Raw genomic sequence first — 14,097 nt, 5'->3', positions numbered from 1 at the left:
GTCTGTGATCTTTTGGTGATTTCTCTGACCAACAGGCACCGTTGGATGTTCGCTCTGATGCATGCAGATCAGTCCCCAGTCCCACTGATCTACTAGCATCAGCAGAAACCCCATAACTAGATAATGGTTCTAATCTTTTTTTGTCTTTTTCTTTTTTAAGGGGAATGACACTCTCTAGTTTCCCCTTAAAACAGACAATATTGTTTCTTCTTGAGCACTGGATACACCTCCCTCACCTCCTCCTCCATAACCTGTCGTTATGGAGACCAGATGAGGAGAAACCTGAGCATTGCAGGGTGCTCTTTCCTCAGAGCAGGACCCATAAAAAACTAAGCAGCCGTTTTGATGTTCAGCAGTGCTGATGGGGCCCCCTCTTAAAGAGATGGCCCTGGAGTACAGTAACGTGGGGAAGCGGGTCGAGCACTGGAGCAGGGTATGGATGCAGAGAAGGAACAACACAAAGCGGATTTGTTTCCCATGGAAAGAGAAGAGACTTGAGTGTGTTATTTAGAGTGCGCCATAAGGGATGTGAGAGCAGCTCGTGTATCAACACTAACGGTGTTGTGTCTTCAGAGCCTCGTGGCGTGTGATGGAAGGCGGATCGGGGCCTTGCAGGAAGACTTGTTAACACACCGCCGTGATGCAGAGCATGCACTGCCAACCGGGAGAGAAACAGCTTGGAGCTTTTTAGTTTTAGCCCACAAGGCTGGATCTCGCCCCCCAAAATATTGTTGGTCTATGTTGGATTACCACCACTCGCAGCGGGCTGTGATTCTTGATTAATTCTGTTATGCCCCTTCTCACTCAGGTTGCATTGTGGGTATAAAGGCCTCAACGGAAGAGTTCAGCTGCAGGTCATTCATAAAGTCTTTAAACTCCTAATCCTAGATACATGCACTAGCCTGACATGAGAACGTTTATAAATTAATTCTAAGAACAACATAGGCATCCCTTTGTGTCACATGTTGAAAGATGGCCAGTGGAGATGATGGTTCAGAGAAGGTTAGGGTTGAATAACGATGCAAACAATTACCCTTTGAGTTGGAGCGGTTCTGTAATGAAAACGAACAGCTCTGCTAAAGACAGAGGTACTGGACTGTAATTTGAGTCGCTGAAATTACAGCATTGCAACGGCACATCTGGATCTTGAGCATTAGTTAATGTTGGGGTTCGTGCATGCATTTATATCCGTCCGTTGCACCGTATCATTAATCTCCTTACGGTCCATGTATAACCATGATTGCATGTGTGCCCTGTTGTCACCCAAACTCAACCACAATTATAATGTCTGAGCCAGGCCTCATCAAGCCTTACCACAGATAGACATATGATCATGATTGCTGTACATGAGCGGAATGTGCTAATTGTCAATGGTGGAGAAACATGGCCATGAATGAATGAAGCTGCCAGGATCTTTTATTGTGGCCCTCAGTGGTGATGTGTTATTGGACACAGGCTGTTCATTCGTTTCTGATTAAAAGGAGTGTCAACCAGAGGACATGCGTTGATTTTATCAGCTGAGTTCGCAACAACTACTTGTGTGTTTTCAAATCGTTATCTTTTTCATTTCGTTAACCCTGTACATTTGGTTGAAAGGTGTTTGGTGAGGTTACATGAGGGAACATGCTGACTTAAGGCATAGGTGGGAGTCTGAGGGGTTAGTTAGGGGCCCTGAGAAAGCAGAGCTACACTGGGATGGCGTGCGGGCCACGCCTGCCGCGCCTGCCGAGGAGATTAGCAAGGACAGGAGAGAGCGAGCAGGGGCTGCCAGCGATAACAGCAGGAAAGATAATAAAGGAGAAGGTGTTTCCTGTGAGTGCTCCCTTAGGAAAAATGGCTGCTCCATCCACATTATCATAGCCTGTATTTCTAGGCTATATGGCTCAAGGCTGGGCTACCATCTTGAACTGATTTACTCCTAGGCCCTGTAAATCAAACACAAAATGTGCAACCTTGGTTATCACAGGAAGGGAGAGGGATGTCGGGATCTGTACTTTGAGCCTATATCATATCCACTAAATGTTGCACAATGTGTACTTAAACACAGTATCCAGTACACACGCACGCACGCACGCACGCACGCACGCGCACACACACACACACACACACACACACACACACACACACACACACACACACACACACACACACACACACACACACACACACACACACACACACACGCTATGAAGATGCTGTTATGCCACACCATCCTTCACCTTGCTCAAACGAAACAATGGCCTTAGGTCACATTGCGTGTCCTCACTGACTCGGATTCTCATGATTGTATTGGGCCTATTGTACTGATGTTCCGCTGCTCTGGCCCTGCAGGATGGAGCCACATATGGGATTCAGCTTCAGCCTCTCCAGATGTCACAGGTGCACTCAATTTTATCACAAATTAGGTGCTCAGTCAGGTTGCCTTCAGTTTGTTTGAAACCCCATCCAACAAAGACATCACAACCAGTCTAAATTTGCAAAGTGTTCCAACCAAAAACGCACTGAAAAAAGAGCTTTGTTTGGCCTGGACTGTGTTTGCAAGCTGTTGGTTCCAGTTGAAAGGGTCTATGGGAAGCCAAAGCAGAGCCCAGCTGACACTTAATCACAATCACACAGGCATTGGTTCACTTAAAGAAGAGTAGGCCTGTAATTATACAACAATGAGGCCCTCAGGCACACATATTGGCCCCACTGGTGGTGGCCTCAGAATTATTGATCAAAGAGGAAAGACACAGGCAGGCACACACAGGAAGAGTGGGTGGAGAATGAGAACTACTGTAGTAGAGATGTTGGGCTGTGTGAAGAACAGGTGACAGACATCTTACAGGCCAAGGGTCTAATTCTGGACTACTGTAAATGATTATATCGTGCTGAGAATTTGCCACCCAGGAGTAGCTATGCTGCCAATGCCAGTAATGTAGGAGAGGAACGTGACAAGGGCTGTGGTCTTTTTGGCATCAGGTACAACTCAGTCATTATTGTAACAGACTTTGGCTAGAGTCTGGACAGAGACAATATTGAAAATAAAGCTAAAGCTGAATAGAGTGCCTTTATAAGGAGACGTCTCAATTATTTGTCCTATTTCTGAACAAGCATTGGTTGTAATTAAAGAACTTTTTTCAGTTTGTTATAGCCACTTGTTTGAGTCTGGGTGAGTTCCATAAACGATTCAGTTCAGGGAGGGAAAAAGCATCTATAATTATATTGAGCTGTGGTGATATCTGATCCTAGGGGGGATTTACTAAATTGGCCACAGTTAACTATCTTTAACAGTTATAAATCTCGCTTATAGTTATATCAACATGAACTCTGACCGTTTTGGCAACATCTCATCGGCTAGCATTAGCGCTCGTTCCGTGGTCATACATTGACCGGGACGTGTAAAATACAGTAGCTTATTCAAGTAATAATCCAGTGTTGGTTGCTGCATGGATCCAAGGGGCGACTGTTGCACACGTGTGTCAGTGCCGTGTGTGACGGAGGCCTGCATACAGATGGTGTTGTGGAAATGGTCCAGCTAGGCCTCCGCCCCTCTCCTCCCCCGGACCTTGTCTCAGCTATCGCTCTGATGTCATGGGAGAGGTTGCCATGGTTGAACCAGGAGGCCCTCGATCCTCACCTCTGTTCTAGATGAAAAAGTCACAGCCTGGCTTTGTAAGTAAAAGAGGGTTTGAACATGCCCGTTCAGTGACACCCACACACACACACACCCATAACCACACGCACATCTTTATGAGAATAAGAATTATTCATGCAGTTAAGATCTTATACGTTATAGATCTAGTTATATCTGACGATGCTAACATATTTTTTTCAGTCTATTCACAGCACGTCAGGATCTCTCTAGTGATTTGCAATGAAATATTCCCTCCATGTGAATTGCGTCACACTAAGCGTCCATAAAGTGCGTCCGGTCTGCGTGCTTTGAGATACTGAGCCGCGAGCTGAGGGATGAGGGTGCAATTATGAGTGCTTGTGGAAGCTGCTCTGAAGGTCCAGGGGCCCGCAGGAAGTCATAGGAACCAGGAATCGACATGGTGTGACGACAGGAGCGCCCTGTCTCACACAGTCCACTAGTGAACTGCAGTCATACGTCATCTGTTTGTAGCCTTAATTTACAGCTTCTCATTGTATTGGTTTACCGTAAAACAAGGCCCTAAAATGAACACACACGTGCGCATGCTTATACTTGTACTCCAACATGCACACGCACGCACGCACGCACGCACGCACGCACGCACGCACGCACGCACGCACACACACACACACACACGTGCATGCACATGCACACACACACGCACACCCAAGACAATAGTGCTCGCTTTTCTCAAGGTCTATTACCATAAATTACTATATACTCATCATTACACACCATGACTAATGCAATGTGTACAGAAGTGTTAGCTAATAACGTTCAGCAAAGAGTGATCTCTGTGAGATGATGGCACACAGAGATGAAACACTGCTGCATCCCACAGGAAGGACTTTTGAAGTATGGCCACTCTCTCTCTCTTCACTTCTCATATTTTATAGGAGAGATACATGTGATCTGTAATAAACTCCCGGAAAACTGCAGGTCTGCTACAACTATCAGTTATTTTAAATCAAAGCTAAAAGCCTTTCTGTTTGCTGCACTGTAAATATCTTATTTTTCTGTTTTATGTTGTACTTTTTATTTTTCACATTTTTCACATGTTTTCACAAGGAAAAACATTCAGGACTTTTATACCTTCAGTAGCAGCGGTTGCCCACAGTGTGCGAGTTAGAAATCATTTTGAAAGAGTGGGTGTCATAATCTCATTTTGCAAGGACACTCCTTATATGTGCATGTGCATAGACTCTTGGAGCCTTCTGCTATTGATGTTGCTGCTAATTATGTCCCAGTACTTTCCCCTAACTCCCTCGCTTTGGAAAAACTTTGATGTTTGTCGTTGCTGCTGTCTTTCTGCACGCCTCATGCCTGCGGATAGAAGCCTGTGGTTTCTCTCCTGGGCATGTTTTCTTCTGGTTACTTTAATGTGGTTAAAGAATATATTGACTCAGCTTAGCCTTTGCCTATATTAATGTGTGAGACTCATAATTCAGGCTGTACACTCTGTGCATGCCCATCACTTGTCTCCATAATGATTGAAATAAGCAGGGGGAAACAATTAAAATGGAATAACATGCTACAAAATATTGTCCTGCTCATAGATTCACATGCAAACCACGTACCGTATTCTTACGGCATGGTTCTGAAAGAGGCTAGTCGTCTTGATTGCGTGCATACGTGTGTGTGTGTGTGTGTGTGTGTGTGTGTGTGTGTGTGTGTGTGTGTGTGTGTGTGTGTGTGTGTGTGTGTGTGTGTGTGTGTGTGTGTGTGTGTGTGTGTGAGTGTGTGTGCATACTTGTGTGTTTGCCAAGAGCTAATACTGCAAACTTCTTGGCCACTCAGCCAGTAAAGTAATTTTGTACCATATGATCCACATGATTCACATATGATCTATATTTTGAAATATTTAATTTTAATGGAAGTCAACGGGACAACCATAACCACACATGGAGATGACTGGCGTCTATAATGTTGCGTGTCATTGTCACATGTATTAAATCATTATGATGTTAGGCACTAGCACACTGATTACTACATCACGATGTCACGCTGCAAATTGAATCATGCACGGGGAAAATAGATGCAGAAAGAAAACAAAAGGCTTGCATGACAGAACAGCAGATGCTGCAGACAAGTCAATGGTGGAGCACATGCAGGGCGCACCGGGCCACAACAGTTACAGGGCCGTCGACAGACAAGACCAAGAAGTGCCCCGGACAGGGGACACCTATAGGGGCTGGCGTCAAGAAGTGCCCCGGACAGGGGACACCTATAGGGGCTGGCGTCAAGAAGTGCCCCGGACAGGGGACACCTATAGGCGCTGGCGTCAAGAAGTGCCCCGGACAGGGGACACCTATAGGGGCTGGCGTCAAGAAGTGCCCCGGACAGGGGACACCTATAGGGGCTGGCGTCAAGAAGTGCCCCGGACAGGGGACACCTATAGGGGCTGGCGTCAAGAAGTGCCCCGGACAGGGGACACCTATAGGGGCTGGGCAGGCGTCAAGCAGACGAGGAAAAGGCATCAAGAAACACGACAGGCAGCGCCGGGCCGGGACACCGACAGTCAACCATCTCTCAGGGGGTCCATCCTGGGGCTCTGTGTGATCCACTCCTCATCCTCGCCCCTAAGGTGAAGGGTGAAGATGAGTCCTAGGCTTCACTGTGCAGCCTGCCCCTTGTCTGTTGCTGCTCCTGTGTTCTCCTTATGAAAACAGGAAGAGGGTGTGTTTGGAGAGCCAGAGCTCGGGGAGTCAGCCAGGTCCTGCAACCGCTAACTGACCACGATGTGTGTGTGTGTGTGTGTGTGTGTGTGTGTGTGTGTGTGTGTGTGTGTGTGTGTGTGTGTGTGTGTGTGTGTATGTGTGTGTGTGTGTGTGTGTGTGTGTGTGTGTGTGTGTGTGTGTGTGTGTGTGTGTGTGTGTGTGTGTGTGTGTGTGTGTGTGTCTTTATCCGCATGCCAGGATAATTACTTTCAGGGAGCCTCTGAGCTCTTTACCCTGGTCTCTCCATCTCCTCTGAGCCCTCCAGAATGCGCCGTGGGTATTGTGCCCCAAAGGCAACATCCTCAGCTCTGCATGTACGTACGTGCACATGCGTGGGGCCACACACTGACACGTCAAGCCAAACACGCCACTGCATGTCCAACTTCTGCCGGCTCACAAATAAAAAGTGAGTATAGGCTAGAGTTGGATTAGAGGAGTTAGTACGTTAACCACTTTAACCCTGATGTCCCTGTTGTGGACATGAAATTATAGTTGAAAGTGTTTGTACATTTTCAAAAGATTCCAGACATTAAAAAAAGGCAAACTTGCAGATACACTGTACAAGCTCACAAGTTTGTAGATCTGCGATTATTGAATAAAATAGGGCCAATGTGTGCATAAATAGATAATTTGTCATGGTATTATTCACCATACCCTTTCCGCATTCTCTATCAGTGGTTCCCAAACCTTTTAGTTTAAGACCCAAAAGAGAAATTAGACATTTGCCTGGGGCTTCACTCCGCAGTGTGAGCTTGTAGATCTGCTATTTTCACTACTTCTTAAACATTTGTTTTCTAATTTATTTGGTTTGTCTTTTATCTATTCATGAAATTACTGGGAAAAAAATCATTGAATTTGTTTCAATTCATGATAATGTTTGCTTTTTTGGGAATGTTATTTGAAAATATAATAATAATTAAAAACAAAATGTCAGAAACAAAAAAGGGACCCATAAAAGGTGTCTGCAACCCACAAATGGGTCCTGGCCATTTTTATCCACCCCTCTCTCTCCCCCCCCCCTTCTCCGTCTCCCACTCCTCTCTCTCCTCTCTGTGGTATCAGTGGGTGTCCTTCCTCTGGCCTAGCAGGGGCTCCTGCAGTGCCGTAATGTGCAGGAATGTTGAGTCCAGCAGGCTGGGTCCTGGGTGTGCCAGCCTGGGTCAGGAGGGGGATTAGAAGTGACTGCACCCCCCAACTCCCCTGCCGCACTCTCCCAGCAGGAGCTGTCATGTCAGCCTGTGTGTCCTGCCGCTGAAGCTTATTCCCATTGGGTTTGGGTGAGGAAGGCCAGCGTCGGGTCACACCACTGGCTTTCCCCAGCTTTAGCTGAGCCTTTACTGGACTTGACTGTCTCTCAGTGTACTGTATGGAAGCATACATACAATCTGACAACCCACGCCACAAAAGAATAGAGGAATTGAGAGGCTGATGTTCAGTATCAATTGACCATTCTCCCTGAAACATCTGCTAGGCCTTTTCAAACTTGGGATGTCTAAATAGAATTTGTAGACACACAGTAAATCCTCAGGGTAAATTAAAATCGGAAGGTATTCTACTTATTTTTGAGTGGTGTAAACCACTCCTACAACTGGCTTTGTTAGTCTGTGCAGAAAAAATGAGCATGGTTGCTATGTTCACCCTGTTCACCCGGGTGTGATTTCATTACGTCAGACATGATTTCATTACGTCAGACAGGCTATATAAGACCTTACACCACTCAGTTCACACGGGTGTGATTTTTTAGAAAGATGGGATGTTTCCCCCACAAGTGGCAGACAGCAAGCCTTGGGCATACAATGCTAAATTAACAGTCGTTGATGAAATGCAGCGGCACAAATCGGCATGAGCTTTAATATATTCATGCTGCTCGTTAACTGAACCAGTGAAGTGAACCGTAGAGACCCTTACATTGTACTTCTGGGAAGTTCTACACAACATATGGAGTCTTTCATCATAACAAATTAACTTCTCTCCAGCCGCATATTTCAGTGGTGGCACATTGTGTTGTTTAACGATTGGCCCTCTGGTGTTATTTATCTGATAAGACTTTCACTATTTAGCAAGTCCCTGCATCTCCCTCCCTATTTTCAGCCCTATGATCCTCATTAGCTGTGGAATTTGGCGGATCTATGGACATTCCACGCCAGACACAAATCCAAAATGGAATGAGACGTGAAATTTTCCTCAGGGTGAAATAGGGTGTGAGAAGTAGAGAAGTGTTGCACCACAGCCAGTGTGCACGACGAGTAAACAACTGAACGAGTGCATGAAAGTCATATTTATGAATAATGAGCGTCATACAAGCACTGACATTGTGGTGGGATGGAACAGCTGCGAGACCTTCAGATGTTTTGCATTGGCTTACAATATTCAAATTTCCTTTGCTTTTGTTTCAAAGCAAGTCATGTACGGTATACATTAGAAATATCACGAGGGGTGCTCTTGCCATCGTACAAATTCAGACGAGCCATTTACGTCATAATTGCCAGACATTTGACCTAATTTCTCCTTTCATTGTCAATGACAAATATGAGACATGTGGAGACAAGATTTACGTCATATTTGGTGGACATTTGACCCAATTTCTCCTTTCATTGTCAATGGCAAATATTGAAACGTGTGGGGACAAAAGCTGTATATAACCCCTCAAAGTAAGGGGCGCTCTTATCATCGTACGTCATCATACATCATCTCATTCCAGCCAATCAGAATTTGCGTCCTCACCTTCATCTTCGATGTTTGCGCTACACAATAAATTGTCCATTCATTGTCAATGGCATTTAATGTTTGTGTTAGGACAAAGTTTGTGTTTGTAAACACGCTAAAAGCTATCGCCCCTCAAAAATCATACTCGTGTGAAGTAAGGGGCGCCTTTGGGTGGCACCCACTAGTAAAAGGTCCATAGACTTGGCTGCAACATGATGTCACAGGGGGCACACACAAAGCCAGGCGTTGGAGGGGCTAGCGCCCCTCAAAAAAGGTTGATGCAGAACTCGGAATGAGTTTTATTATTATTATTATTATTATTATTATTATTATTATTATTATTATTATTATTATTATTATTATTATTATTATTATTATTATTATTATTGTTAATTAAAAATCCAATGCTTAAGTAAAAATCTAAACGTACCTGTTTTGAAACATAGTTGATGTCCATGATGGGGTGCCAAAAGAGGAAGTGTTTCGGACTCGCAACAAGATACAATGTATCTTTTTTTGAGGGGCGCTAGCCCTTCCAACGTCTGGCTTTCGGAATTACGTCATGTGGCAGGCAAGTCTATGGACTTCTAATGTTGGGCGAGTTCAGAGCACCTTTTGCCTGGAGCGTGGCAGCCAAGTCTATGGACTAGATCTAATGTCTGTTTAGAGCACTTCAAACAAACATTACCAGGCCCCCTCACTTCACACGAGTGTGATTTTTCTTTTGCTGTTGAGTGGAGTGAAGGTTGTACAAATAGACCGAGCAACGGGGGCGGGGGGAGTGGAGCTGGATCAACAAGAGCGGATATCGAACATGTCAACAGCTTCCGTGAACGCGGTGCGGCATTTGCCCTCCGGCTCAGCCCGGCTCCTGCGCCCCCCCTGGTGGCCACTGTGGCCCCGCAGTGACCGTGTCGTCAAGTGCAGGTCAACAGCGGCTCTGGAAGAGCTGCTCCACCACGGAGGAGTCGGCCAGCGTGGAGATGTCGCCCAGGTCCCGCTCGCCGCACACGATCTTCCGCAGCACCCGGCGCATGATCTTCCCCGACCTCGTCTTGGGCAGGCCCGTTGCGCTCTGGATGTGGTCCGGCGTGGCGATGGCGCCGATCCTCTCCCTCACCCGCCTCTTCAGCTCAGCCTCCAGCACGGCGTCGTAGGCCGCACCCTCGGCGAGCGTCACAAAGCAGTACAGGCTCTCTCCTTTGACCGGGTGGGGCTTGCCCACCACCGCCGCCTCCACCACGCCCTCGTGCTCCGCCAGCGCAGACTCCACCTCGGCCGTGCTGAGCAGGTGACCCGACACGTTCAGCATGTCGTCCGTCCGCCCCGTGATCCAGTAGTAGCCGTCCTCGTCCCGGCGGCAGCCGTCCCCGGTGAGATAGTAGCCGGGGAACCTCCTGAAGTAGGTGGCCTCAAACCTGTCGTGGTCCCCGTACACGGTCCTCGCTATGCCGGGCCACGGCCGCTTGAACGCCAGGTGCCCCTCGCTGGCGCCCTCCAGCTCCTCCCCCGACTCGCTCAGGACGGCGGGCACCACACCGAAGAACGGGAAGGTGGCCGAGCCCGGCTTGGTGGGCGTGGCGGCGGGCAGAGGGGTCAGCACGTGCCCGCCGGTTTCCGTCTGCCAGTAGGTGTCCACTATGGGGCACCGGCCGTCTCCCACCACGGTGCGGTACCACTGCCACGCCTCAGGGTTGATGGGCTCTCCCACCGTGCCCAGCACCTTCAGAGACTCGCGTTTGTACTTGCGCACGGGATCGCCGCCGTACTTCATCAGCATTCTGATGGCGGTGGGAGTCGTGTAGAGCTTGCTCACGCTGTATTTGTCCACGATCGCCCACATGCGACTCACGTCGGGGTAGGTGGGCAGGCCCTCGAACATGACGCTGGTGGCCCCGTTGGCCAGCGGGCCGTAGGCTACGTAGGAGTGACCGGTGATCCAGCCGATGTCGGCCGTGCACCAGTAGACGTCGTCGGGCTGGTGGTCAAAGACCAGCTTGAAGGTGGTGGCCGTGTAGAGCATGTAGCCGCTGACCGTGTGGAGCACGCCCTTGGGTTTTCCGGTGGATCCGCTGGTGTAGAGGATGAATAGAGGGTCTTCAGAGTCACACCACTCTGGCTCACACTCATCTGATGCCTCGGCAACCAGGGAGTGCCAGCACAGGTCCACTTCTGGGTTCCACGGAACCTGCAGATCTGGGCGAGATCTCTTGGCGAGCGGGGGGGATTGGGAGCCCTGTGGAATCTCCTCTGGATCTTTGGAGAGGTGCTTTAACATGATGCACCTCTGCACCGGGAATCCCTTGTCTTTGCACTTCCGCAGCGCTTCGTCAGCTATCAGCTTCAAGGTGATCAGCTTCTCTCCTCGATAGAAACCGTCGGCGGTGATCAGCAGTGAACACCGGGAGTCCGTGATCCTCTCGCACAGAGACTCGGCAGAGAAGCCGGCAAACACTATGGAGTGCACGGCGCCGATGCGGGCGCACGCCAGCATGGCCACCGCCAGTTCCACCACCATGGGCATGTAGATGGACACGCAGTCTCCCTTCTTCACGCCCTGCGACTTCAGGACGTTGGCGAAGCGGCAGACCCCGTGGAGCAGCTCTCCGTAGGTGACCGTCAGTTCGTCTCCCGGCTCGTTGCCTTCCCAGTAGAAGGCCACTTTGTCCCCCAGGTTCCTGTGGTGGACGTTGCGGTCCAGGACGTTGTAGCAGATGTTGGTGCGGGCTCCCTCCATGCACTTGACAAAGACCTCTCCCTTGGTCACGTCAAAGTTGTGGTCCAGCACGCGGCCCGTGTGCCTCGTCTTCCAGAAGAAGTCCTTGGCGATGTCTCCCCAGAAGTCGTCGGGGCTGTCGATGGACTTGGCGTAGAGTTCCTTGTACGTGTCGAAGTCCGGGACGTGGGCGTTCTTCTTCAGGTCCCCCGCTGGGTGGAACAACATGTCCTTCTTTGCCGTTTTGTCAGGAGCCATCTCGTTTAAGCTCGGATGAGATTGTAAGCAATTTAACAATGTTTTTAATGTATTTGTCTGATCTGATCAGATCTGATCATGTAGATATCTGTGTATCTGTCAGTAGAACAACTGAGCAGGCTGTTGTCAGTAGTGATAGTAAAAGGGACAACATGCAGCAGGGACAGATGGTGAGTTCATTCACACGTCCTCGTCTTGAAGGTGCTGTCCTCTTGACAATGATGCACGTAAAAGTATAATAAATAAGGGTAGTATTCAACACTACAAAGGACAAAAAATAAGCATGCCTGATGCTAGCCTGTTGCTAATTTTAAAGTTTTTCATATTAAGTTGTCATTACGCATGCAGACATGCCCATATATGGATTGGACATTCAACAGTGTCACACATTGTCAACGATGAAATGTATAAAATGTTAAAAAGAATCTTTTCAAATGAGCAGATCTACAAGCTCGTAATGCGTCATAGTGAGCCTGTAGATATAGGCAATTTTCAAATGGCGGAAATGTATATAGCCTAGGGCTCAAGACAAGTGGGTGATGTATGTGTTGTCATAATAATCAAAATCTACAAAGTAACTAAAGTTTTCAAATAGCTGTAGTGGAGTAAAAGTAAAAGTACTGAAAATTGGGACTACTCCAGACCAGTAAAGTAAAATAAAAATCACACCTCTGTGAAGTGAGTGGCACCTGGTAATGTTTGTTTAAAGTGATCTAAACAAACATTAAAAGTTATATCAAAAAGAGATTGCAATGTAATGGTGCATTTATTCCATTGTTGTGCAGTCCAATGTGTGCTAGTATGGGCAGCATGGAAAGCTATACAGATTTGATCTGTAGGGGCAGCTGGCTGTGACTTCAGAGGCCCTTACTAATGACAGTAGATAGGCAGCAGCTGTGCTGCAGAAGGAAATCTCTTGCCTCTGCCTCTGAGACTTTAATGTATCAGATCTACAGAGGAGCCTGCCCGGCGCTGCCTCTCTCTCAAACAATAACAGCAGCAGCAGCAGTAGCCAGGCTATTAACAGCACTGTCCCTGTCTGGGGCCAAGTGCTGCCTGTTCATCCACAATATCCCCCACTTACATTGTTATGGTGTAATCCTTCCTCTGAAATGTATTACCCATGAATCTTTCTGAGCGGCCTGCGCCTCACTTCCTTGCCCGTTGGCTTTACAATGCGACGGGGAAGACCCCATGCTCTTCGTTCTGCTCTCTGCCAGACCTGAAAACTCTCTTTTCTGATGCCCACTTTCTGTCATTGCTGTTCTCAATTACTCACAGCTTACTTACAGCTAGTCTAAAGTTGCAGAGCTGCCTCGGTGTGTGGGGTCACTCACTGCCCTGCCCAGCAGCGTATGCACTGAAACTGACCCATATCTGGTTGAATCCCTGCCAGAGGGGAAACCGTAATCAACTGGCCCAAGGCTGAGGAAGGACTGGCTGGCTTTGTCTGTACGGTATGCAGAGTTAGCAATTAATCCAAAGAAACTGGATGTAGATAAGCTGCTAGACATTAACTTTTGGCACTTTTTGTGGATGTACCAATGTGTCGGCGTAATCAGTTGCAGCAGTAAAGTCCTGACCGTGCAGGCTACTGTATTGATACAGAAAAGGAAGTTCTGCTCACAGAGCCTTACTGACCAAGACTCCATGGTCTGCAGAGATGATATACACATAAGTATTCGTAGAATGAATGGTATGGTGTCACTCATTTTGAGTATCCAACATCTATCGAAATGAATGGATCGGTACAATAACGTTTCCAGCCATGGTGAGACAGACTTGCTGCAGAGATGACAATACGTATATTTAGAGATGCAGACCACAGAATGAACATGAATGACATTGAAGGAAGTTGAACATCAAAATATGGTTCATGGGTTTGTTCAATATGGTTGAAACCCTGCTTTCTTGAGCTGATGATGTATGGAGTGTTCTGTACAATGTTTTATTTGTTCAAGATGAATAATGATCAAATCAAATCATTTAAAAATATATATTAAAACGTAATATAAATAATCTCATCCTCCCTCTTCGCAGCTAACAGATGTTTTGGCAGTTTT

General features: G+C 47.5%; 1 protein-coding gene across 1 annotated transcript; it reads right to left on the bottom strand.

Moving 5' to 3' along the window:
- Nucleotides 1-9,988: 9,988 nt before the first annotated feature.
- Nucleotides 9,989-12,034, bottom strand: LOC306933899 (acetyl-coenzyme A synthetase, cytoplasmic-like; the record flags this gene model as incomplete). Its single annotated transcript, XM_079516267.1, has 1 exon — nucleotides 9,989-12,034. The coding sequence occupies one exon, from the start codon at nucleotides 12,032-12,034 to the stop codon at nucleotides 9,989-9,991; it is 2,046 nt and encodes a 681-aa protein (XP_079372393.1).
- Between the last annotated feature and the right edge of the window lie 2,063 nt (nucleotides 12,035-14,097).

The sequence above is a fragment of the Electrona antarctica genome (assembly GCF_951216825.1).
Source record: "Electrona antarctica genome assembly, chromosome: 12".
In the NCBI taxonomy this organism is placed as follows: domain Eukaryota; kingdom Metazoa; phylum Chordata; class Actinopteri; order Myctophiformes; family Myctophidae; genus Electrona; species Electrona antarctica.
Note: the sequence above shows the minus strand (reverse complement) of the source record. Positions and strands in the feature narration are given on the sequence as shown.